This window comes from Dermacentor variabilis, chromosome 2, assembly GCF_050947875.1.
Source record: "Dermacentor variabilis isolate Ectoservices chromosome 2, ASM5094787v1, whole genome shotgun sequence".
In the NCBI taxonomy this organism is placed as follows: Eukaryota; Metazoa; Arthropoda; class Arachnida; order Ixodida; family Ixodidae; genus Dermacentor; species Dermacentor variabilis.
The window spans coordinates 96627160-96651998 of NC_134569.1; the positions used below are offsets into that span (position 1 = coordinate 96627160).

At 46.6% G+C, this 24839-nt stretch overlaps 1 protein-coding gene across 2 annotated transcripts in view; it reads left to right on the forward strand.

The window, feature by feature from the left end:
- Positions 1 to 24839, forward strand: part of LOC142572350 (sodium/potassium/calcium exchanger 5-like) — a 50267-nt gene that overhangs the window by 11950 nt on the left and 13478 nt on the right. For both annotated transcript variants that reach the window (XM_075681401.1, XM_075681402.1), the window contains exons 2-7: positions 12139 to 12331; positions 15309 to 15647; positions 18312 to 18395; positions 20354 to 20460; positions 21556 to 21656; positions 23568 to 23658. In XM_075681401.1, coding sequence (XP_075537516.1) covers positions 12151 to 12331; positions 15309 to 15647; positions 18312 to 18395; positions 20354 to 20460; positions 21556 to 21656; positions 23568 to 23658 — 903 coding nt within the window. In that variant the 5' untranslated portion in view covers positions 12139 to 12150. The remainder of the gene's footprint in view (positions 1 to 12138; positions 12332 to 15308; positions 15648 to 18311; positions 18396 to 20353; positions 20461 to 21555; positions 21657 to 23567; positions 23659 to 24839) is intronic.

The following is a 24839-nucleotide window of genomic DNA, read 5'->3' on the forward strand; positions in this document are numbered from 1 at the left end:
GTTGTGCAGTTTCTTCTTTCGTACATGGCGCCAGTCGTCGCCACGAAGAGCCCATGTGCGCACCGGAGAGGCTCAGTGGTTGTGGCGTGGCGCTGTTGAGCACGACGTCGCAGGTTCGAGTTTCGAATGCAGTGGCAGCATTCCTACACGGGGGTGGTATGCAAAAAAAAAAAAAGTTCGTGTACCACGCTTTCGGTGCACGTGCTCGCAGCCCACGGTCCAGCTTCAGGAACTTATACCCCACAATTAGACTTCTGTTTAAAAGAGCCAGCGCGTCTCTTCTCACGTTGGTTTTCTTTCGCAGATAGGCGCCACTAATTCCTGGAAGCGGTGTCAGCTGCTTGTGATTCTAAAGCGCCTGTGCACTGCTGATAGGCCACATACGGAGCATGCAACAGGTGGCGCGGGACAGGTTCCGCTCTCACAGAACACGCAAGGCTTTAGTACGCACGTGTGCAGCATGCTGACGTTGACAGAGGCAAGCGTCGAAGCAGGAATTGAGCTTGCCGCAACGCTCGTTGAGAATTCAACCAAACGAAGCAAGCAGCCAAAGCATCGCTACGAGGATCGCTGATGCCTGCGTTGGAACGGTCTGTTTTGTGGAAGGCGCTTTCGCTGTCGTAAAAGGCGGTTGGGTTTGAAAAAAAAGAAAAACAGGGATGGTGCTTTACGTGCCAAGACCACGATATGATTTTGAGGCATGCCGTAGTTGTGGTCTCCAGATTCACTTTAACCACCTGGCGCTCTCTAACGTGCACCTATATCTAAGTACGCGGGTATTTTTGTATTTCGGCCGCAACGAAATTTAACAACGCACTATAGCTGAGTACGCAGGGGGTCGATTTTGACCGCCATGATAAATGAATGAATGAATGAAGGAATCAATCAATCTTTTGGCAAGCAAAGTCCTACATTCAAGTATATAGGGGTCAGTCTCCTCGTGCGACCACTGTTTTGGGTGATTGCGATTGCACTTACGAAGCCACGAGGAAGAACGCGCAACAAGGAAATTTTAGAGCGCAGTTCTTCCTGCGGCAAGCGTAGGCGTCGTCATAACCGAGAGAACGAACATCGCGAAGGATGAAAGACGCGACGGCGAAAGCGGAGGAGGAGGGTATGGCGAAAGCGTAAGAAAAGAGTAGTGCGACGACGATGGCTACGAGATGGCGCCAGAGTAGCGCGCGTTATCTGGGAGGCCTGTCTGTGGCGGCTGCTCTGAACCGTGCCCACTCGCCATCCACGCGCTACCTCTCGCGATCTCCGATTAGCGAAGCAATCGCGCCACACTTCGCTCCGTTTGTAACGTATACCGCACGAGACAGATTGTCCACGCCAGCCAAAATATATCGCGAAATCATTTCACGTATAGAGCTGCGCTTAAATTTTGCATTAGTGAGTATCGTAATCGTCGGTGAATTTTTTTCCAGCGCATTACTCGAATTTTGGGAAATTATTGCTATCGATTACGATGACGATGATCATGCTGATGATAATGGTGGTTGTTGCGGTGGAAGGGGTGGTGCTCAACTGAGCACGTCTTTTGCTCTCGCATACTTTTTCTGTGCTTTTAGCCACTCTCAGAGCCTTCTCAGTGTCATCGCGCAGTGAGTTGAACGTGCTTAACTGTCCTTGGCGTGCTCTTTCTGTCCCTGTTATCTGTTACTCTTGCGATGACAATTTTCACTGCGGAGCGGTGTATGCTCATGCTTTCGTTTATGGGGCTTGACATTTACTACGCTGTCTGTGCATATAGTACATTTTTGTTTCGGATTGGGGTTGCATTCACGAAACCATACGCGTTCCGCATTGGTATTTCCGACACACCTACGTGTGGCTCCAGCGGCATCGAAGAAAATAGTGAAGACCTTTTGCGTTTTTGCTCTGGTTCTCACGTCTAGCGCCGCGCTCTCCGAACATCATTAAACTAACCAGACTTAAAAGGAAGCTTTAGCTCGTGTGTTCCTGTCTAAACCCATGTAGAAAGAGAATTCGTGTTTCTTGGCAACCACTTGCACCAAATTTGGCGAGGTTTGTTGCATTTAAAAGAAAAACTTATAATCTAGTGGCTGTTGGTCTTGAATATTTTAGTTAGGCCGTCAATATTTTATTAACACGTGGCATAAATCGAATCTTTTCAGAAAATGAGACTTTCAAGTTTAGAACTCTGTAACTCAGCAATGAAAAATGATATCGCAGTTGAGTTAATTGCATCTAATAGTACATCTCAGACGGACAAAATTGATATGTTACACATGAATCTAAAAAAAAAAGTAAGTACTATGGAAATACACCTTTTGCGGAACCATTGTACACAACGTAACAAATTCACTTAAGATATAAAATTACATATCAGATTTGTCATCTTTCAATGACCTAGTCGATGGCGTTTACAGAACCGTGACATCTGTTCTTGATGCACAGCTATTAATTTGTAAACATCGTGCTTCTATTCTTTTCAAGCCTTTGAATTTTTGAAAATTCTTTTAACAGCATTCAGGACCTAAATCGAAATCTCGCTTCCAGCAGTCACTAGAATTTAACTTTCTTTCTAAAATGCGAAAAAAAAAATTAAAATCGGTCTAGGGGTTATCTCAGAAAAATGTTTTTGCGTTTTACATGTACTTGAATAGGGCGCGTCGGAGTTGGGCCCGAGCTAAAGCTGCCTCTTAAGACCGTTTTCTAAAGCCAAGATTCTTTGACCAGGGCTTTTCGCATCGCTGGCGCGGAAAGCAATGAAGGCCTTGTTACAGTATTTGAAGTCGACAAGTCCGTGCGACCGTGTGTACACTTGGTGTGCTCCTTCGAGTGTGGGCGCGACTGGTGCTCTCCCTCTTTTCCCTTCTTTCTTTCTTTCCAGCCCGTTACTCGTCCCTATGCGAGGTAGCAAACCGACGTGCGTCTGGTTAACCTGTCTGCCTTTATGTCTCTTCTCTTTCGAACAAAACTTTTATTTGTGAGGAAGCGCCTAACGATGCCTCCGTCGTTCGTCCTGAGTCCTGATCTGTAGCCATACTCTTAATATCGGCGTCACACGACCACTTTCGATCGCTATCGAGCTCGATCCGGATAGAAATTCTCAACCGCAATTGGCTCCCTCGCGCATCCTGCGCAGAAGAACCAATCGCGATCGAGAAATTTGACCCGCATCGGGCTTGATCACGATCAGAAGTGTGCCGTGCGGCACCCGTATTACTGATAATGTAGCCGTATATTCACGTGCCGAACGTCAGCGTTGCTACAGCGATTACGTCATTGTGGAGTTGAGCACGACGCTCTGGGTTCGATTCCTCTGTAATCGCATTATTAATTAGAATTATTGCAGAAAGGGCCATCTGCTGATCTTTAGAGGCGAGTTAAAGGAACCTAGCTAAAAAAGATTAAACCAACACTAACTATAGTATTGTTTCTCTCACACCCGAGATTTAACTTGCGGATTCCCTTAGGTGATGTCATCTCTCTTTCCAGTATTTTTTTTTTATTTCATGTAGTGGGAGAATGCCAACATCCACAGTTACAGTGCGTGTGGATTACGCCAACTCAAGTTAATTTAATCCGTACTTTAAAGAGCGGCCGTGTCTCTCTGAGTAAGATTTCCACGACGTGTACAGACAGCAAACAAGCGGCCCTTGCTGGGAAAGCTGTGGAACTTCCTTGTGCGCTGCTTTGCTTTCCGTTTGCAGTTCTGGGCGGACCTTGCCGCGAAAATGCCTACCGCTTTTGTTCGTGCCAGAAATGCACTATATACGTGTAAGGTTTCACGCCAGGCGGTAGCAAAATCGATAAGCTTGAATAGGCGTCATTTTGTTCCCTACATTTGTTGCATACGTTGTGTTTTTTTATCCAACGCAATTCATTCAGATTTTGTGGTGACGCTTGACAGACACCGTCAAGCCACGGAGAGAACTTACCAACATCCTTGTATTACGTCTAAGCACTATAACGCGCCACTCCTAAACTGCATGGCTGCAACATGGAGCCTAATCAAAGAATTTGAACGAGAGGGCTTAGAACAGCCCAACAAGCGATTTAAATAAAGAATTGTAGGGCTAGCATTAAAGGACAGGAAAATAGATTTGTAAATTAGTTTAGAGAACGCTGGTAGCTGATATTCTGTTTAAGGATAAGAGGAAACATCGGAGTTGGGCAGGGTATCTAATGCGTACAAAAGTTCACGGGTATGCACGTAGTCTATTCAACTATTAGGATGTACGCTAAGGTTAAAGGGCCCAGTGAAAGTAAAATCGCAAGAAGATGACAGGACGACAAGAAACATGGAACGGCGCTTAGTTCCAAGTGAGTTGAATGCGGAATAAACAATTATACTTTACGTGTTGCTGGAAAGCAGCGATCGCTATAGAAGGAAGCTAAAACCGTCACGTGTGGAAACAACACTTTCACCAAACACGTGGGACGAGCAAATTAAGTCAAAAACAGGAGCTCAAATAACAGACTGAAGAAATCACCGCGAACGCCTACCGCACGAGGCAACACCTTCCAAGAAAGTCAGTACCTTTTCAGATTATTACACAGAAGACTTAGTGACACATGCGCACTCCTCCCCTTTCATTTCTGCCGCTTCGACTGTAGCCCGAGGGCTAACTTGCTCGTTGCGCTTACAGATTACCACGGTGTGTTCCAACCAGTTCCAACACTGGGGTACAGCCGCATGCGTTACAATGCATGGCCAGAAAACCGTCTTTTTCTTCCGTACTCGTTGGCATGTTCCCGAAGGCACATCCAGGCACCTGCTAGTTTCGCCAACGTAACAGGCACTAGAAGACAAAGGGATCCTGGAAACCACCTCGCTCTCACAAACCACGTAGTGGTTCCGGTGCTTGACTTCGCACATCTCCTTCTGCTTTTTGACGGGACTGCTCCTTTTTGTAAGTACAGTCAACTTGTGCGGAGCGAAAAACACCATTCGAACACCTGCGTTCTTTCCGATCTTTTTTTTTTTTTTTTTTTAGTTAGTGAGACACTTGGTGTCTGAACGGCATTACTGCGACTTGCTCCACGTTTTCTCGGTCACCGTTGCTTGATGTGCTGTCTCTGACTTTCCTTTCTCTGCGAATTTTCTCCGCAACAGAGACTAGCAACGTCCCAGGGTAGCTCGAAGCCTTAAAGTGGTCTACCCGAGCATCGAAGCTTGCATCTATGGCATAGTGACACAACCTGTCGGAGGCATTGAAGAAACACGCGCGAATGATTGCTACGTTAGCCAGTTTACGATGACAGGATGTGTATGGTAGCAGTGGTTTTTGCGTGAGAGGATCGTACTGCCAGCATACATTTTCAGCTTTGAACTGCAATCTTGCAGAGAAAACAGGAACCGAAACTGCACCTGCCTCATCGGCTGTCATGCTTCATATGAAAACAGGATTAGGTTGACAAGAACTTCAGATGGTGAAGCCAAAAATCCAAGAAAATCCAATATATCAGTCATTTGCGCCGTCGTGCCATCAGCGGTTGCTCCGCAGCGTTCGCATTGCCTAGTTTCCGCGTTCATCTGTGCATCGTAATGGCGACAGTCAAAAACCGAGAGCGCATGAACAAACACCTTGTGTGCGAAAGAAGCTGCGATGCTCCAAGCACAGTACAATAACGACTTTTCTTTCACGGCAGTTGAATTAAAACACTAGACGTCTTTTAAATAAAACAATTTTTCGTAATTCCTGCATTCTTCGCACGAACGAAACTTCCCGTAAATGGAACTCTGTTTTCTGTCCCTTCGAGTCCAGTTTAAGCGAAGTCTACTGCACTTCGTAAATGGCAATTACGCTTCAAGTACACCCGACTTATGTCAATATACCGCTTCGCATTTTGTTTAATTTTAGTGGAGTGCTCAAGCTCAAGGTACTCCGTTTAAAATGCGGGCATATGGTGCAAGCAACTGGTATGCTGCGAACGCCAGTACTGCACTGCCATTCGCTGCGGCGTGAATCGTTTCAAGAACAGCTGCGTTATCGAAAATATTCAGGTGGCACGTCAGCAGGCTCGGGGACGTAACGGAATTGTATGCCCGCCGCTTCCGACCATGCGGTACGTTCAGTTTGATGTATCTAACTTTCGCTGTCACTGGTTCTACCAGCTGTTTGAAGCACCAGATCTGTTCCAACGCTTTGGAGTCCTGTGGAACCTGTACTCAGTGACGTTATATATTTTACCGAGATAAGCTTATACACGTCGGTCTACAGCTCGGCCCAGCACACAAGAGCCGAACTTGTGCGCTGGGAGCGAGAGGTGGCTGAAAGGTTAACCAGAGTACGCTGTGCTTGGGCTGCCGCATCATCGAGGAACGCGGGATACAAAGAGGCGATCATAAAATAAATAAATAAATAAATAAATAAATAAATAAAATAAAATGCTGACAAACATCCCAGTAAGCGCGCAGCAACCGCTACAACCATTCATGCAACCCCACAAGCTCTGGAAAACCCCACTGAAGCATGTACATTGATCCGTTCTGGTTCATTTGCAAATGCCATTCAGAACAACAATTTTCCTTTGTACACGGTTGCTCACGTGAATCTGTAGTGCCGTAGAGAGTCATTCTTAATTTTGCTCGCTGACGCGAGTGCAATCGCACCCGACATGTCAAATGTTCTCGCGAAGATGTCACCTCGAAGTCAGTTTTTCGCGTGCAGTATGGCTAGTGATAAAATAAACAACGGAATGCGCCATAAAAAGACGAGGTAGGGCGCAGTTCTTTTTTTTTTCCGACAAAAAGTACTCTTAGTTAATGAGGGTGACGTTTCGTCGTATTCGGTAAGGCGGACGAAGGTTATGAGAAGTGAGAGGTGAGTATCGGGAATGCCGTTAACACCGATCGCATATTGAGCGCTCCTGGACTCGTGTCATAGAATCTCCGCACTGTTGTTCTCGCAGCAGCACCGGCAGCGAGCGGCGTTACTAACTCGGCATCAGTATACAGGTGAGCGCTTGACGTGTGTTCAAACAGCGAAAGAAAGAAAGAAAGAAAGAAAGAAGGAAAGAAAGGAAGTACGAAAAAGAGAGACAGATAAGTTTAATTATAAAAAAATCCCGGAAGGTCGGGCCTGAGGCACTACATTTCTCTAGCCAGCTACTTTGCGCTGGAGAAAGGTGAAGAGGGAAAGAAAGAGAAACAAGATGGGTGGTAATGAATCCTGCCATCACGGAAAGAGATATTTCAGTGTTCTATCGGCCTTCTAAACCACTTCCTCCGACGACGACACAGAAGATGTTGCGGAACTTTACACACGCAAGTGGACATATCCGTCTTATTCAGAAAAAAAAAAAAAAATGTCGCAGAAATGATCCAAGATGATTGTCCAGATAAGCGAATAGCGTTTTATGCGGAGCGCACAACAAATCAAATGAACACAATATAAGTACTTCCGAATCATACTTCTGATGTCGATAACAATGTTTGATGACGGCAGCTGCAAACTATTGCCGACAAGTTTTGGTAGACGGCATGACAACGCGACGTGAACATCGACGGCAGCATGACAACGCAGTGACGTCGGCGTGTTGACGATGACCTACGCGGTCCTCCCCGCTCGTTCACTCCATGAATTCCAGATGCTCAACCGACCAGTCACTTTAACATCATGCATCATTTAGCATTTGTTATTTAATTGCGTAATTACGTAGAGAACACAGCCGGTGAATGGCACATTGGTTTAGGGGTACGGAGTACTCGACCGCTCTGTCGGAGGGAGAGGGCACTTCTCTCGAGTGTTGCGCGTGAGTAGAAAGCGCATGCGCTGCCGCTTCCGCTTTGTTTTTTGAGCGGGAGGAACGCTGGCTCTCGAGCAGCACATGGGGCATTACGGCGAAGCACCAGGAGCACTCGTTGGAAACGCCGGCTCATTGTGCGCTTGTTGTCGTGTGTCGATCTACTCTGCGATACAGCAGCAGCCATTGTCAGAAGAGTCTGCGATGGTCCGCAAAGAAATGTTTCAACCTTTGCCCGCTCTCTGAAGGGAAAAAGAGGTTGAAATGAGTGTGTGACGAAGTTCCCTGCTTTTGCTTAGTTGTTGTTTATGAAGCGAAATTCTATAACAGTGGACTAACGTCGTCAGTCAACGGTCGCGACCAGGCGCTACTCGAATTGGAGGCGCCACCTGGCGTATATTATGCCGCTGACGCAAATGGGCAGGTGCAGCGCATCCTCTAAACGCCTGTCTTTAGCAACCAGGCTTCGTGCATCCGGCACAGAAATTGGATCTCGTGCGTGGCTAGACAGCAAGCGATTTGATTTGATTCTCCACGTTTGATTTAGTCCTACATATTTTGGTGGGATGTCGGCGCGTTAAAAGGAAGCCAACGGGCGAAGAAATTAGGACCACGCAAGAGGATTCAAGTGTCTCAGGTAACAGAAACACTAATTCTGTGTTTACACTTACAGCGAAGATAATGTGATACTAGAGAGTTTTAGAATAGAGCCCCAAACGTTTTGGGGCCCCAAAGAAATAGCGTCGAAGCAACTGCGCATGCGCGAGAAGCTAACTGCGTTTGGGTTTTGCGTTGGGAACGCTATTTCACCGTTTTAGCGGGAGCCCAAATAGCGGCCCCAAAAGTTTTGCGTCAGCAAACATGGCGGCACCCATCGAAGCGACGGCTCTAACCTAGCACCAAACTGGGTTCGATTCGGGGTGACGCGTGAAGTTCGCAAGCTAGGAGAAGTGAATGCGGTTATCGCTTTCTCTCAACTAGCGTGTGTTATGAAGATTGATTCATTAGACGCCACTGATTCCGAATTCAATTGAGGATTTTATGGCTCGTAGGCCTAACACTGCTAAGCTTGGCAGGTGAAGGTACGTAAAGTTGGTTTGCTCAAAACTAAGCGCAACTAATTGTATGTTGCTTATAGAATAATCTTTAAAGTGTAATTAAACGAGAATACACGCAAGTCAAAATTATTATTCTTATCATAAAATGGTATATGTTATTTAATTATTTCTAATAGCTTTTCTTTGACGCCGTAGTGGCGCTGTCAGCGCGAGACGCTATCTGCAAACGCAAAGCCCTATTCTAAAGCTCTTCACTCCTGCGTGCCCCAACGCTAACACCCGCAAAGCTCTTTGGGGCCCCAAACTATCGGGGCCCCTATTCTAAAAACTCTCTACTAACTGAAAGAAAGTCATGCAGATACTTGGAACCGAAAGTCACCTGACGATATAGCAAAGCAGTATCCTTCTTCGTGAGCTTGCTTGAAATCTTCCTTTCGTTTCCCTTTATTTTGTTAGCTATATCACATTTCTACACGTGGTTGCCTTTTTCGACGAATCTTTTCCACTCGTTCCGATAAGTTGGTCAGTCGCACCTTCCTCGTGTTATGAGTCATTATCGCTGCTGTTATTTTGGAATTCAATAAAGAACACAATTTGTCAGTCTGGTATTATGTGGATGTATCCCGATACACAGCTGTGCAGTACTTCTGTTTGTACGAAATTTATAATTTGTCGATCGCTTGTTAGTCCGTTTGGACCAAAAAAGCATCGATCTATTAAAGCGCCTTCGTAACGCATGCTTCTCGGAAGTATTTCGGCTTGCAAGCGCAGATCACGTTAGCTGTACGACGTCACTGCGTTGCTTTGACGCAGTGGACAATCTTTCGAAACAGCTGGTCTTGCAAACACGGGTTAATATTATTTTACGGTGACTTGCTCCTTTGGCTTATGAGCAACTTATTCGTTCACCTAATAATATTACATGGCTTGCAACACCAAAGTCGTTGCCGTTGTCACTACTCACATTTAAGCCGGCACAAGTTGCCAGTGCACGCTAATACAAGATATTGCACTAACTCTTTAAACGAGTGCTGACGTGTCGCTGTCATGAACTCCTTTGATGACCTAAGCCACTCGCACCATCGTCGCGCAGCGGCAGTGCGCTTTTTTTTTTTTCGAAATCAGTGCAGCTTATCACTTGCGGCACACGGAGCGAAGCTGGCAACGAGCGCGCAAAGAAATACATAAATGCAGCCATAGACCTTGACTTCACATCTTGAGAGGTCCTGGGAGTCCTTGGACGACGCGTCGTAGATGAAAGAGTAGCTTCGTATCAAGCGGCGGTTGAATGGAAATGCTGTATGCAAAGGATCGTCGCGCAGAAACGTGATTTTTTTTTCTTTCGTAAATTGACATCTGAAGTCATCTTAATTTATCCGACTTGTGTCGCCGAGCTCCGTTAGCTGGTCTCAGCGAGCTCTCACCTTCCATATGCAGTTTGGTGGGTGCTCCATGAGCAATGTGACCGAGCTGGACTCCAGTACTCGCGCAAATATTTAATGCTGTCTTTAGGTGCTTGGTTATGCTAAACAAAAGGGTATTTCTGGGCCAGCTGAAGCACGACAGCGTCCTGTAGTGAGACAACTGCCTGGCAGCGAGCATCTTTTCTTCTTTAGCGCATAAATATAGATGTCCGTAAATATTTCACACAAGCCATTCATTCCCGACGGGATGAACAGATTTGCAGAAGCGAGCTTCTCAGCACAAGGACTCTTATGGAATAGAAGCTAGCTTTGGCAAGTGCGCTTCAGTGTCCAGTGCTCCCGCACGGACGCAAACGTTTCGCAAGTATGTCGTATGTGTCATCGCTGTAACACGAGTAAGCCGCTGTGCTTGCAAGTGGCGTAGTTTCCGCGGACTGGTGGCGCTCCTGCAGGGATTATTCACTGCTAGACACCGATCGCCGCAAAGTTCAAAAGCCAATATATCGCTGGGACACCGCAGCGTCATTCACGCGCAGGCGGCTTGTGTAAGTTTGATAAGCACGTTACCATTCAGCACCTATTAGTATACTCACTACAGCGCTGCGTGTTACACGCACACTGTTGATGAGACACCGACTGGTGGGGCTCAGTAAATATGACGTTCTGATGGTGATGGTGTAATCGAAACCGGGCTTTTACCGGAGTCTGTGTAATTCGCGTTCGCGTGGTTCGAGTCACGTGGAGGGGGGGGGGGGTCATAACAGCGGCGATGTGAGGAACAAGTGAACGGTTTCTTGCGCGTAGTTGTAAACAAAATAAAATAAATTATGGCATTTAACGTCTCAATTTGATTTGATTTATGCATATTACAAATGTTTGCAGCTTTCGTCACCGGGTTATCCACATGTGATTCTCTAACGAATATACAGAAATGATAAGAAATGAGCAAATAACAAACTGCGGAGAGACCATGTGGAAACGGCGAAAATTTGGAGATGATGTGATGTATATCGTGTCACATCTGATAACATACCTGGTGCACGCGTATGTCTGCTAAGGTGCTAATAAATGCTGTTAACATATGTAAAAAATTGACAGCTACGAGTATTGTAGCTTTTCCAATATTTCTTTACATAGCATATTAATCAATCATCATTCTCAATCAATTCATTCTCCAGACGAGAAGGAGGAAGTCGGGTAAAAGCTGCTAGCAACAGCTTGCACAAAGCCCGGCCCCCCTGCGTACAATTCGACAGCATTGAAACAAGTATGTGATAAAGCAAAAAAAAAGTCAAGCATGGCAACAGCAAGCGCTGCGCTCACACATAAATAAAAGTACATAAAACACAAGGTGATCTTGACAAAAAAGAAAACGCAGCAATGAAATGCAGCCCGAGAGCAAACGCAAAGCATGTGAATACAAATCTGCGGTTACAAAAGTGCTAAAATACCTGAAAAAGAAAAGAAAAAGAACGAGAAAGAACGATTGCGCCACCTTACACAAACACTACAAAATGTTAAATAACGCCGGGGTTACTAAAAACAAAAATTCTTGACTAGAAACTGCATGAAAAGGGAGCACGCGGATATCGCTTCGAGATTGAGATCGGTGCCATCGAGGCCGTTTAAGAAGAGTTGCGATGCGGAACGACGTCGACTGGCGTCCGTACTCGGTCAGACAGTCGACACTGTACTCATTTAGAGCTAATTTAACCAAAGTCAAATTTTATTTCAGTTTTGTTTCAGTTGACCTTTAAGCGAAAACGTGTAGCCTCAACTATCGCACACTTACGAAGTCCTCCTCTCTAATTCATTTCAGTTATCATGATGATGTAACCTCGTCACTGATCACGAAGAGAGCGACGTGGTGTGTGCAGCAGTAGCAAAATACTGGCTGTGATGTCACAAGAAACATCTTCCGGCTATTCTACACGCAGGGCAATCGTGTTATGGGCCATGGACGGCGCTGTAGGAGCATGCTCTGGGTCAGCGGAGTCCTGGGCGGCAGGTGGTCTTTCTGTTTGCTGACGACGGCTCTTCTAGCGCACACCGAGCATGCGACCGCCAGGAGGCCCCAAAACCACTCGGATCTCGCTGTCGGCGACGAACTACAGTCATTCCAGTACAAAGGTACGCGCATACTGAAACCATTAAGAGAGGGAAGGAGAATGCTTACCAACAGGAAAGAGCAGAGAAGTCGACCTGAAATGCATTCCTGTAGCCAGAACTGGCTGCCGGGATGCAACGTAACTTTGCGTTGTTCTGGGAACGTGGAATAGGGGCATGATGGGTGGCGATGGGGGCAGAAGGAAGAAGCAGGCGACTATAGTCTGCTCCAAGCCCATGCTCACTAAAGAATCGATTAAGCTCTGTAGTGCCTGAAAACTATCATCCAAACGTGGTGGAGAGTCAGGCGAAAGAAGACCTATCGAACGCGGCCGCTCACATCTGAGACACCTTTTGATTTCGACCGTACTATTTTATTCCATCTAAAAAAAGGCTACGAAATTTCTTGAGCAATATGGTGTGTAGTTCTTCAAACTGAAATGGGCGAAGTGAGAAGGGAACGCAAAATGTGCTAAAGGAAATACCTTTGTCTCAGGCGACATGAAGGTCCATGTTACTTCTGTACGTAGTAGATAATTGGGCCTTTATGTCCCTGGATGTCAGTGGCATTCTTTATTGAGAAGCTGATCGAGTCATAGCCATCTGTCTTGTATTACGACCTTGTTGCGTATACGATAATAACTTTAAGTTAATGAAAGCAGGATAGCTGTTGTGTTATGTAGACAAATAGAGAAGCTAACGCCAATAGTTTACAACCTAAATGAAAGGAAATGATAATTAGAGAGCAAAAATGAATATTGCGAATGTGAGATACATTGAGGACGGCCACCGCACAGTCACTGAGAGGCTGTGCAAGACACCAAGCTTTGGCGAATTGAAGCTGGTCATTCGTATACTTTGACCTTCTGTCTGCTTACACCAGCGCACAATTCATGACCTTTATGTAGCATAATGAGTAAAAGGTGAACGAGTTAGTACGGTTGGGTAGCTTAGCACGCTTTGATGTTTTTTTTCTTTTTCCTCTTTTATCGCAGTTGTGTCGCGCTGCAGCCCAACTGTGCTTTAAATAGCAGTCTGTTGTTGAATTTGCTGCGCACATCTGGCGGATCACACATGCTGAGCACAGCTGTCTTTAGTGTACAGGTATCAATAAGGGCGCAAATGTGACGTTGGATTGTCTTTTTGCACGCGCAAACCTGTATCATGACGGTGATTTGAGCCTTCTAGCAGCACACACGCGTTATACTATGACGTTCATAATGGTTATTTAGCAATTTATTAACCTTTTATCACGATAGCAATTATGGACATCACAGGCGAATTTCCACCGTCGCCGCGATGTTCCGCTTAAAGTCAAAGTGCGATAACGTCGCGGCAGCGCGCAGTGTGCTGTAGGTGCGAGCGAAAGCTTGGGGAGGGGGGGATCGAGTACGACTGTGGCTTGATGCGCCGTTGTCTTCTCGTGCTCTCAAGGGAGGAAGGCGAGGAGAATGCGCGCCGTCTTCTCACGCGCGCAAGCAGGCGTGGGAGAAGATGTGCGCGTGCTAGGCCAGCAGGCAGGTTAGTGCGCTTCTGTGCTTCTACTCCAGCTGCGGCGGCTGAGCGCGGACGCACGCGTCCTATCTGCGCTGGGTTCGAAGGCTAGCCGACCTGAGACAGCTGATGGCTTCGTGAGCGCTGTGTTTCCGCGCGCCTAGTTCGTGTTGAAGCGAGAGGCAGCACGCTCGCCGCTGCTACCGCTCTTCATCAGGCCAGCGTTGTGATAGCGAGTGCCCACAGTCATCGAGTGAGGTGTGTTCTTGTTTGCCTGCGTACACGTGACAACGTGCTTCCTAAGTTAGTAAGGGAAGGCTTACAGAAGTTTAGGAATCTGATAAAACGACTTACCTTATTTGGGATAACGGTTTAATAATTTGCTCTCGCAATCAATGTCTCACCTGTCGGACGGTAGTATTACTTTCTTTGCCTCTGAACATGCCGCAGGAGATGTAAGAACACAGGACAAGAAGAGTGCGTGGAATAAGATTTTATAGACACAGCTTTGTTTTTAGATGCGATGGAAATGTTATGTTGTTGAAGTATTTTGAAAGATGAGACGATGACGATGATGATACTTATTTCCATCCCCTTTGGAACGGGGCGGGACAAATAGTACCTAGAGCATGATTTAATCAGGTTATACTGCATCTGTCGTTATCAAGTCTTTTGTATATCTGATCTCGAATGTAACATTCGTATTTAAAACCTATGTCACTATACTGTACCATTATAGCTGCGCTTGCAATGACTCCGGTTCTATCAATATTTTCCACCAATACTACAAACGTCTTTTACTCATCCCGACTGCTCACAATTGAATCCTTTCATCTTCTTTAAATTGCAACACTTATGGAAAGTGAATGGAAAAAGTGGCATCACAAATGCCACCCGTGGAAAAGTTTACAAGTACACTCTTTAAAAAGTTTGCATGTTTTCGAAACTGGTACAGCGCCACATAGAAACACGCCGAACTGGCCAGATGAAAGAACAGAGCGCTCTGTACTTTCATCTGGCCGGCTCGGCTTGTTTATTCCTTTCTATGTGGCGCTATACCAGTTTCGAATGCAATACCAAATCGCCCAATCTTCAATCCCAGTTTACACCCTTTGGGGCTTATCTTGTCCCACAACAATTATCGTCATCTGCCTTGCTTGCGTTCCCTTCCTTGAAAACTCGGCGCTCGCTACTTTCCTGTCGAGAGTGCTGTGTCAAGCTGATTATGCGCAAGACGTTCGTGACTAGGAAGTACCGAGCTCGCAGCGTTAAAGAAAGCAAATTCGGGCAAGACAGATGGCGTTTATTGTTGTGGGACAAAATACAACCCAAAGGGTGCAAACTTTTTTAAAGAGTGTAGATGCTCAGCTCTTCGCGATGCAAGAAGCGGAAGTTTAAGTGAACGTTGCCTGCCTAGGATTGCTCGTCAACTACTGAAATATCAAACGCACTTGCAATTTGACCTGACCCTTTACGTCGTGCTTACCCGACACCTTACCCTCTCAAGGCAAGCCACCGGATTCCTTGTCGAATGCGGCGGTTACGGTTCCTTACGAGGATGCGGACAGGCTCCTCCGGCCGCATCCATCGCAGCAGGAGGAGGAAGGAGCCGGAAATGCCTCGTCATCGTTCCCGTGGCAGCACCAGCAGCAGCTCGCCGCCGCTCTGTTGACGCTGCCGTGCGTACCGCCATCCATCGACGAGTTCCCGAGGGACCCGTTCACTCAGGAACAGCGGCTCCAAGGGTGGCTGGCCGTGCACTTCCTGGTGCTCGCCTACCTTTGCTGCATGCTGGCCATCGTGTGCGACGAGTACTTTGTGCCCTGCCTGGAGCGGCTGTCCGATGGTGGGTGTCCACCATCCTTAAACGGGAAACTGAGTTATTTCGTACGAGCCTCGCATTCGCGATATTTTCGAGTGATCGCTGCTGAATAGCGGCGAGCTGTCCGAGAAGTCGCGACACTCCGTCGGTGCTCAAAGTTTGAATGAAGGTGCTTAAATTGTATGCTATCGAATGCGCTATCAGTAGTACGACCTAATTAGTACGGCAACTTTGCGTATAATCAATCGGGACAGAAATAACAAGGCCTGCATTCTGATCGAGCGGCCGCGGTAGATGTGATTCAGACGCTTATGCCCAAGGCCTGATAGAATTAGAGAGCTTGGGAGCTATTGTCACCGGAATTTTCACAGCAATTGATTGTCATACACACTATGCTAGTTTCGCTCTGTAGCCCATGACCGTACAAAAAAAAAAGATATTCTATTATTATAGAAACATTTTGCCGCCGTTACACGCCAGATAAATGTATTTGTAGAACATTTGACGCGTTTGTGAGACTACCTTGCTCATTGCGCAAGCTGGTATTACAACCACCGCGCATTATATTGGTCAGGCATAGCCACACTACTCTAAAACCTTTCACGTTTCGGATTTCTAGACAGGATAGAATCAATTTTGATGAATTAATGACAGGTGATTGTGCTCACTTTTCTTAATCCCCCTTCCCTTTTTAAAGCGAAGCTCCCTTCAGATACTCTACCGTCGCTTGCTGTACTTATGTTACTGGAATTTGTGTTGTTATGATTTCACTTATATTATGATTTATTCTTCTTTCTTTAAAAATCCCGTTGTGAGAAGGAGTAGCCGGCGCCTGTTAAAGGCGACAACATCTCCTAAATACTATATAATAATAAAAAAACAGTCCTTTGGTTTCCTTGGTAGTTGTCTGGAGCATCTCGAGCACAGCGCACACAACGCATAAGCGAGCAAGAGTGCATTAATTACGCCAAGCGACACTGCTACATGGAGGTCTGGTGCTTCATGAGCACCGCGCGCGCAGCGCACACTCTGCATAGATCGCGCAAAACGTTAAGTAAAATATAATCGACTGTAGCACCAGCACGTCAATCACGCCAAGAAAAGCCCTCACATAGAGGTGTTTACGGGCAAATTTGTGGCATAAATCCGTGTGGTGGTGAGACGAGATCACCCGAGATGCTTGGGCAGATTTCCGAAGAAGCGGAAAGTCGGAAGAGAACATCAGCGCTATGCCACAAACAACGTCAGGCATCAGGAAGGAAGGAAAGGGAAAAGCAGAAGGCAGGGAGGTTAACCAGAATAACGTCCGGTTGGCTACCCTACACCGGGGAAACGGGAAAGGGGAAAACAAAGATGACAGGGAAAGCGAGAGGAGAGAAGGAAAGAAGGAAATTAGCAATGAGTTCGCTGACGCGTGTGGTCTAATAGTAATTGCACTAATAGCCACAGACGTTCACACAAGCCCGTCGTCCTCAAGAAGCACAAAAGTGCCTTCACCGCTTTATGGGCCGACGAGCGATGGGGGCGGTGTTCCAGCAGTACCTGCACGGAAAGCAGCCGATTTTCCAGTTTTTTGAAAGCGTTAGCAAGTTATTGTCTTTCTGGGGCATATCGTGGGCAGTGGCACAGCAGATGGCCGATATTTTCTTCGGTGCCGCAGACCTCGCATGCTGCACTGTCGGTCACTCCAATTAATGTATAGTATGCCTTTGGGAAGGCAACTCCTAACCAAAGGCGACAGAGAAGCGTAGCCCGAATGGGGGTCCGAGTTGCAGTGAGGGGTTTAATCGACGCAGTCGTGTAAGCCTTGAGTTTGGCGAGTTCCAATCGGTCAGTGAGAGACTGCGTGCCAGGTGTCGAAGCTGCCTTGCTGCGTCTGTCCTCAGCGTCGCAAAACAACGTCCGCGAAAACGCGCCGAAAGCTTCCCTTTCTCACGGTTCCTACACAGTCATAGAACCTGCGCAAATATGTTATTTGGCAGCATTTGGATCGTCGACGTTAGCTGGTAAATGTTAATGTATGTAGTACTGATCGCCTTAATATTATTAATACGCATCTGTATGACACGTTAAAAGCTCCCGAGCATGCAGGGAGGTTAGTCACAATAAGTGTAATTCAAAATTTACAACACTTTGAAGCAAACCGGACGCTCGTCTGGCTGACCTCCCTGCCTTACCCCCCCCCCCCCACTCTCTCTCTCTCTAGAAGCTAAGTGTTCTCGATGTAGTTCGCTCACACGGTGACAAGCTATTGAATAAAGTGCTCAATGATGCCACCAGGCAATCCTTTATGGCCTAGTAAGGGGCTGTGTTTGGCTGCAGTAAAATCACATGCAGTCTCAGCAAGTAATGTTATAAAGAAGCTGTCGTTCAGCAAGCTGTGACCGGTGCTCTGTGCCGCCATAGCGAAAGCTCTGAGCGCTGCACGAACCTGAAATGCAGTTAAAAAGGGTACACGACAGCAAATAGCAAAGGCGACTTCATCCTGAAACTTTATGCAAAACATAGGCAGGACTGCAATGAAACAATACGAGTGTCACTTGAAAAGCTTCCGCCGACTTTAAATTGAGCTTGGCAGCGGAGTGATACAAAGAGAGCAACGATCCTGCTCAGGCTACAGCTGAGACGTGGTGGTATGGGAACTTACTAATCTTTTCGCTGTGTCGTTACTCTTTTCTTATCTTACAGCGCTGAAGATATCATCCGATGTCGCCGGTGCTACGGTAATGGCTGTGGGCACTTCGTCGCCTGAGTTGTACTCTGCCATTATTGGTGAGAATGCATGCACATATTCCTATAAAATGAAGGCGTAGTGTTGAGAAAGAAAGTAAACAATGTTTTTCAGGCATTTTTCTTTTTTACATAAAAGCGCCCATTTCCTGTTTTTCCCGCGAACTTCTTGTCAAAATATGGAACGCAACTTGCATCGCTGCTTTTGCTCGGGTTTCAGTCGTTGTTTTCGAGACTGATATACCGAAGTTACTTCGAGGTGTACTGAGTGATACGAAAATCAAGCGCCTATATTTTCTGCGCTCACTTACTCAGTTTCTGAAATGAAATAATGCTGAAGTTCCTGCTTTTCTTGCTGGCGTTTATTGGAATTAAAAGCCTTTGTTAAGTAACTAAAGAATCAGTGGAATCAGTGGACATCGCGGATATTCTTAGCAATAAAAACGGCAGCCAGGAGTTATTAGGCTATTCACCATCTTCTTTTTCTTTTAAGATATTCATCGCGGTACCATGTTCTTGTCGATCAGGGCGACCAGATAAGATCGAACCAGTGCCCCGATTGCTTTTTATTATTATCTAGGTTCACGGAGGTGTTTGTGCCTGTAGACGGTGCTTGTTCCTAGCGATGCAGAGTTTCAAACAAATAATAGAACGCGAATATAGTGACAACAGTGCTAAAGTTCTAATACACAACGTAAATACTCAAAAATAAATCCTCCTTAGCACTTCAGAAAACTTGAATGTTCATGTCCTCTCAAAGAAACCCAAGTAAATGGCTTTTTTTAGGCTTGTAGCGCAGCTCAGAACTAGAAAAAAGGAAGGTGGAAGAGGTAATGAAAAGGAACGGAGTGAGCGCTCACTCTATTGCCACGCTTTTGACCAAGTAAATGGCCCAAGCAATAGCAAAATAGCCTGAAACAAGCGGAATATTTAGTACAAGGAGCATATTTGAAAATCCGGCTCGTTAAAAAAAAAAGAAACAAAAATTCTGTGCGCCTATATACACATGTTTTGGATGATGACCAAATTGAATAAAACTTGTAGATTAAAAACGACCATAAGTTCGTCACGATCTCATTACAACGTTACATTATTATAAGCAAAAACGGCGGCCTTCGCGCAAATCTTTTCGTTTGTGACGAGAACTGCGAACTCAGATGAATGTTCAAGTTCAGGTAATATGAAAATTTTCCCGCGCGATAAGGACCATGAATACGAGAGTGTGCGTCGAAGTGCCAGGCTTTGGGAAAAGCTCGGGTCACCAGCAATCATTCAAAAAATCCGCGACACGCGACGAAAGAAGAGAGACAAAAAGTTTGATAAGAAAGATAGGCCGGCCTGAGGCACTTTCCTCCAGCCAGCTACTGAGCATTGGGTGAACAGAAAGCGGGGCATGTCGGGTGACGACGACGTCAGAAGGATGAGGCAAAACACACAGCGGACAAGTGTATCATAGCCTACAAGTGGTTCAAACGTGACCTAAAATTTTACAACCGATTCCGTGAAAACAAAAATTTCAAACTCGTCCACATAAAGCGCAACTGGTCAGTTTGTTCTCAATTCAGACAACGCACGCAGCCCACATGTCGTCAAGAGAGGCGTGATTATACGGTCGCGGTCACTAGCCAAGTGGGTACGTATAGCGCCTCTAGTTGGACGTGGCGACGAAAGAACGCCGTGTACTCTAAGCGTCATGGTCGAAGGAAGTGCGAGGGTGGGCGTAAGGAGGCTGTCAATCCGGAACGAAACTTGACAGATCGAAACAGTCCAGAAAAAAAAAAAAACGTGAAAGGCTACGCGGACTCATTAATTTTCGCCGGTTCTTCTGACGCACTAGGAGCAATAACTCCTCTGACATATTTTGTTTTTTCTTTCGCGATCATAAAAGGGTTACATGTTTGCACGGTACGCGTGTCCGAAAGCAACCGACAACTTGGGCAACAGCGTCGCCCCTTTATTTTCGGGGGCCGCGAACGTATACGGCAAAATTAATGACGCAGGTTCCTTTGTCACGGAGGGAGACATCGGCGTCGGCACCATTGTAGGCTCGGCCGTGTTCAACATCCTCGGAGTCACCAGCGTGACCGGCATCTATTTGCTTTACACGGTGAGTCTGCCCCGTCTGCATTTGGCGAATGCCAACATCCGCGGGCGCTGCGCTCTTTGTGTGAGGAGCGAGCCTGCACTCGGATAACTACGTCTCGCCTCGGCGCGGTATGAAACAGATGGGGTTCGTGCTTCTTCGCTTCTCGAAAAAAAAAAAAAAAAAACTCGCAATCGTGCGGCGCAGCAGCGGTCTCTTCTTAATGGCGACACAGGCCATCAAACTCGACTGCGTACGTACGCGGGGACCGTGCTCGAAACACATCATTTTTCTCGCTAACCGCTCTCGGTATGAGGAGCGTTCATGTCTGGCGACAGCGTTCCCGTAAACAAATTGCTCCCTGTTCATCATTGTTCACAGCGAAGAAGCCATGGAACGGACGCTAAGGGGGGTCACCTTGACTTAGCGCTTGTTCGCAGTTCATATATATGGACGACCTTCGAAGCGGCCGTGACCTCGCGAAGCGGACGACAGTAGCCTACAAGCCTTATCCGTACAACACAAATGGGCGTTCAAACTTGTGTTTCATGTGCGTACGTGTATCTGCGCGAGCCGTCTCGCACAAGGGCATTCGTCCGAGAAAACTGAGGTGACATTTTCTTCTTCAGTATTTTTTTTAGGGAGGGAACTTATACGGCAGTCCACGTCAGCCTGTTTAAGTACACCGCACAGCGAAGGTATCTTTCAGTGATCTCCACTTATCTCTGTCCCGATTCGCGTTGTACAGCGCAGACGGAGAACGGCCGCAAAAAGGACAAGTGTGTCGTCTTGTCCTTTTTCTTTGTCGTCGTCCCGTCTGTGCTTTATTCAAGCAGAAGATCATGAACCAACAAGCCCACATTTCCACTGCCTCTTTGCTGCGTTTCGCTTTCCTTGGCGCACATAATGTTATACTACAAAAGGTTGTTTCTCCCACACAAATTCATGGCCCATGCGCGTGTGTATATATATAGTAATAACTTTCACTGATATAGTGACAGAACATATATGAAGGCTGGCCCATAAATGCCTACCTGGGCTATGCTTCAGTCAGTACTCATATCACTACCATTAGGACAACTGTTGCTAATAATAATCATAATGTTAACATGCTTGCAGACAGCGCAGCTTGAGTGGTACCCAATCGTGCGGGACTGCCTGCTGTATGTGGCCAGCGTCAGCGTGCTTGCAGCCTGCATCTCTGACAGCACCGTCCAGTGGTATGTCATGACACAGCGCTTAATAGTTAAGTTCTGAAGCCCTTCTGACATTTTGTTTAACGGCACGCGGCATGGTAGCTGCATCAACAGAAAACGTCGAATACCATGTAGCCGGGAGCTTGGAATCTTGCCACAAACGCGTGTTACGTATACCTTGAAGCGGCCGGCAGCTCTCGCTGCCAGAGTCGCTATGCAAGACCCTTGTGCACCCTTTTCTGCGTTTGATAGGATTTCGTAACGTGTCGTGCACATATTTGCATCCAGGCGCGAGAAATTGCGCCGCCGAAGATGGTGAACACGGCTGGCAGATTTCGTGGAACGAAAGAGCAATGCATGTTCCCGGGCGCAGTGTTGATTGAGAAGAAAGATAAAAATGCGTCTTATGATCGCATATGTGGCCGCAACTGTAGCCCGCGCTGCATCTTGTCCTAGCCCGATCAGTCGCTTCATTTAGAAGAGAAGGAATGCGAGTGCAGGCTAATGGGGACAACTGTGTGTGCGAGAGTCGTTGCACGACCTCTTTGATATGGTGTTGAGGATGACAAAAATAATAATAAAAGCAGTAATACGCCGTTAATATTATCCATGTAGTTATCTTCCTGTTTTGCTTTCAAAGGCGCAGCGCTGTACCTCTATTCGGCTTTTTTCGTATGTCAGCCTACGTTGCTGCGATTAAGAGCTTGAAAGTGGGTTCGTCTGTCCTTTCCGATGCGCCGTCGTTGTCGTGATGCCACTCACTCATCCTTACTTTCACCTTCGTCACACAAAGAAGAAAACTAAACCTTTGCCCACCACCAGGCATACTACTTGAAACCATGCGACATGGCGCAGTTGAAAAAGCTGGCGCAGTAACCACCGTCGCTGGGCTTACTTTGTTGCATTGACGCCTGTGCAAAGGGCTACGCCTGCACACGCCGTAGTGCGGTCAGTGGATATATGGTGCTCTACGGCTGGGCATGGAGATATGCGTTCGATTCCAGGCCCGCTACGGCAGCCGCATTCAATTGTGGGAATAATGCACAAGCGCTCGAGTACTAGTATTAACGCGATAGCGTTAAGGGCCCCCTGTCGCAGAAAATCCAGCGTCGGCGTCCCACGTCTAGCGTCGACCATCTTGTGAGCGAAAGATCATTCCGAACCACGCATCCCGAACCACGCAAGCCCCCCGTTTAGTGCAGAGGCGTTGCTGAAATAATTGAATTTCTCGAAGTAAAACGTGTGAGAAAAATTGCAATGTACGACTTACACACAACTTACAGACATGATACAGACATGATAGCGTTGGATTGTAATTTGAATAAGCGAGAAAACATAATTATCTTACGCGGAAACTCAAACACAAACCCCGTTTCCAGCGTTTCTGCCATTCATACAGCGGTACGCCGGTTCCTTGCGACACCATCCAGATGGCGCTCGCCTCCACGCATTCTCGGCCCACACAAGAGGTCGCGTTCTTACGTTTCTACCGGAAAGCTCGCCTTCGTGCATAGAGTGCGCTGCCAGCGTTTCCCGGTAAACATAAATGTTACATAGGATGGAGTTGCCGGGAAGCTTGAGAAGCAGTGATCTTTGAATGCTATCGCGTTCCACTCTTAAATGCGAAGCTTAAGTGTCCTCCAAATTTTTTAGGCGCACGGTGAAGAACCCCAGGGAGTGGTAAATTTATTCTGGAGGCGTCTCATTGCGCAGCTGCTGCTTGCTGTTTTCAATCAATCAATCAATCAATCAATCAATCAATCAATCAATCAATCAATCAATCAATCAATCAATCAATCAATCAATCAATCAATCAATCAATCAATCAATGTGGCTGCTCATTGGTAATTGGTATAAGACATAGGCTAAAATTGCGTCATTTATACTTTGTGCATGAAATACACGAGTGCTTCTGTGTCTATACCCATGGTGCAGGTATGAGGCTGCATCTCTGCTGCTGCTCTTCGGCGTGTACATTCTGGTGATGCATTACAACCCACAGATCAAAAGTCTGGCCATCGCTCAGGTGAGGATCATCCTGTCATTGCGTGGCCTTATCGATCTTGCAACTTAGCATAATGATGGCAGTTTTAACGCTCGAACTTTGTGCGCGATGCAGCATGTCAGATTGTGAAGCGCCGCCGTAACATTCCTTCGTTGTGTGCGTAACATACAGCGCAGGAACGACGGTGACATCGTATTGGAGCTTAACGCAATGAATTCTGTCCCCTTTCTTGGCACTTGAGTGCACGTTAGAGCGTCCTTGTGTACGATATGTGCGCTTCGGGTGCTGTGCGACGTGTTATGGGACCTTGCTGGTGCCGAAAGCAGCGCAAGGCAACCCTAACTTAAGTGCCTTTACGATAGGGCGTACTAATGTGTGCGCGACTTCCAAGTGTCTAGGTTAGCTCTCGTTCCAAAATTTTGTCGTATTACCTGACCCGGTATATAGATTAGCGGCTGCGGTATTCTCACGCTGCATGGGAGGTACCGGGTTCGATTACTGACCGTTGTATGTGAGCATGCTGCGGTGAGAGTTGCGTAAACGTTGCATAAGCACTCTTGTATTGAGGTTTTGCTGCGTGATAAGCTGCTTCACGGTATCGGATAAATCCGGCACCACTCCGCGCGAAAGATGTTTTTGCACACGTATGAGGGAAAGTAACTGATTGTTTAACCAGTGGCGCTTCAGTAGAGTTTGCAAATACATGTAGTCTCCCGACTGGCATGATACAGTAGGTCCGACAATCACAGTAAGGTTCCGATTAAATAGGTCATCATGATTGTGAATACTGAATTCTGATGCTGTTTGGAAACTCACAAAGGATAAATTGTGTTGAAACAGGCTGTGTGAACCTGGTTATATACCTGTTACGGAGCGAATGCAATTTCTTTCTAAGTTGTACGACATGTCGCGGTCTGTTATGTTAACATACCAAAGCTCGTATAAGATGACTTCTAAGCGACCAAACGACCTCATACATGTTCTCAATGGAGGTTTTATCATTTGGCCTATGAGTTAAACCGTGAAATACTAAAGTGGTCTCTTCTATCTTAATTAGGCAAAACCTTAAGAGAAGGAAGAAACAAAAAAAAATCAATTAAATTTTTTTTTTGCGGCATACGTGCTGCCTCGCTTGTTATGGTTTATGAATTCGTTCGCGCGGCACTTTCTTGCCGGTCACGCAGTTGCTTGCTAGCCTTATA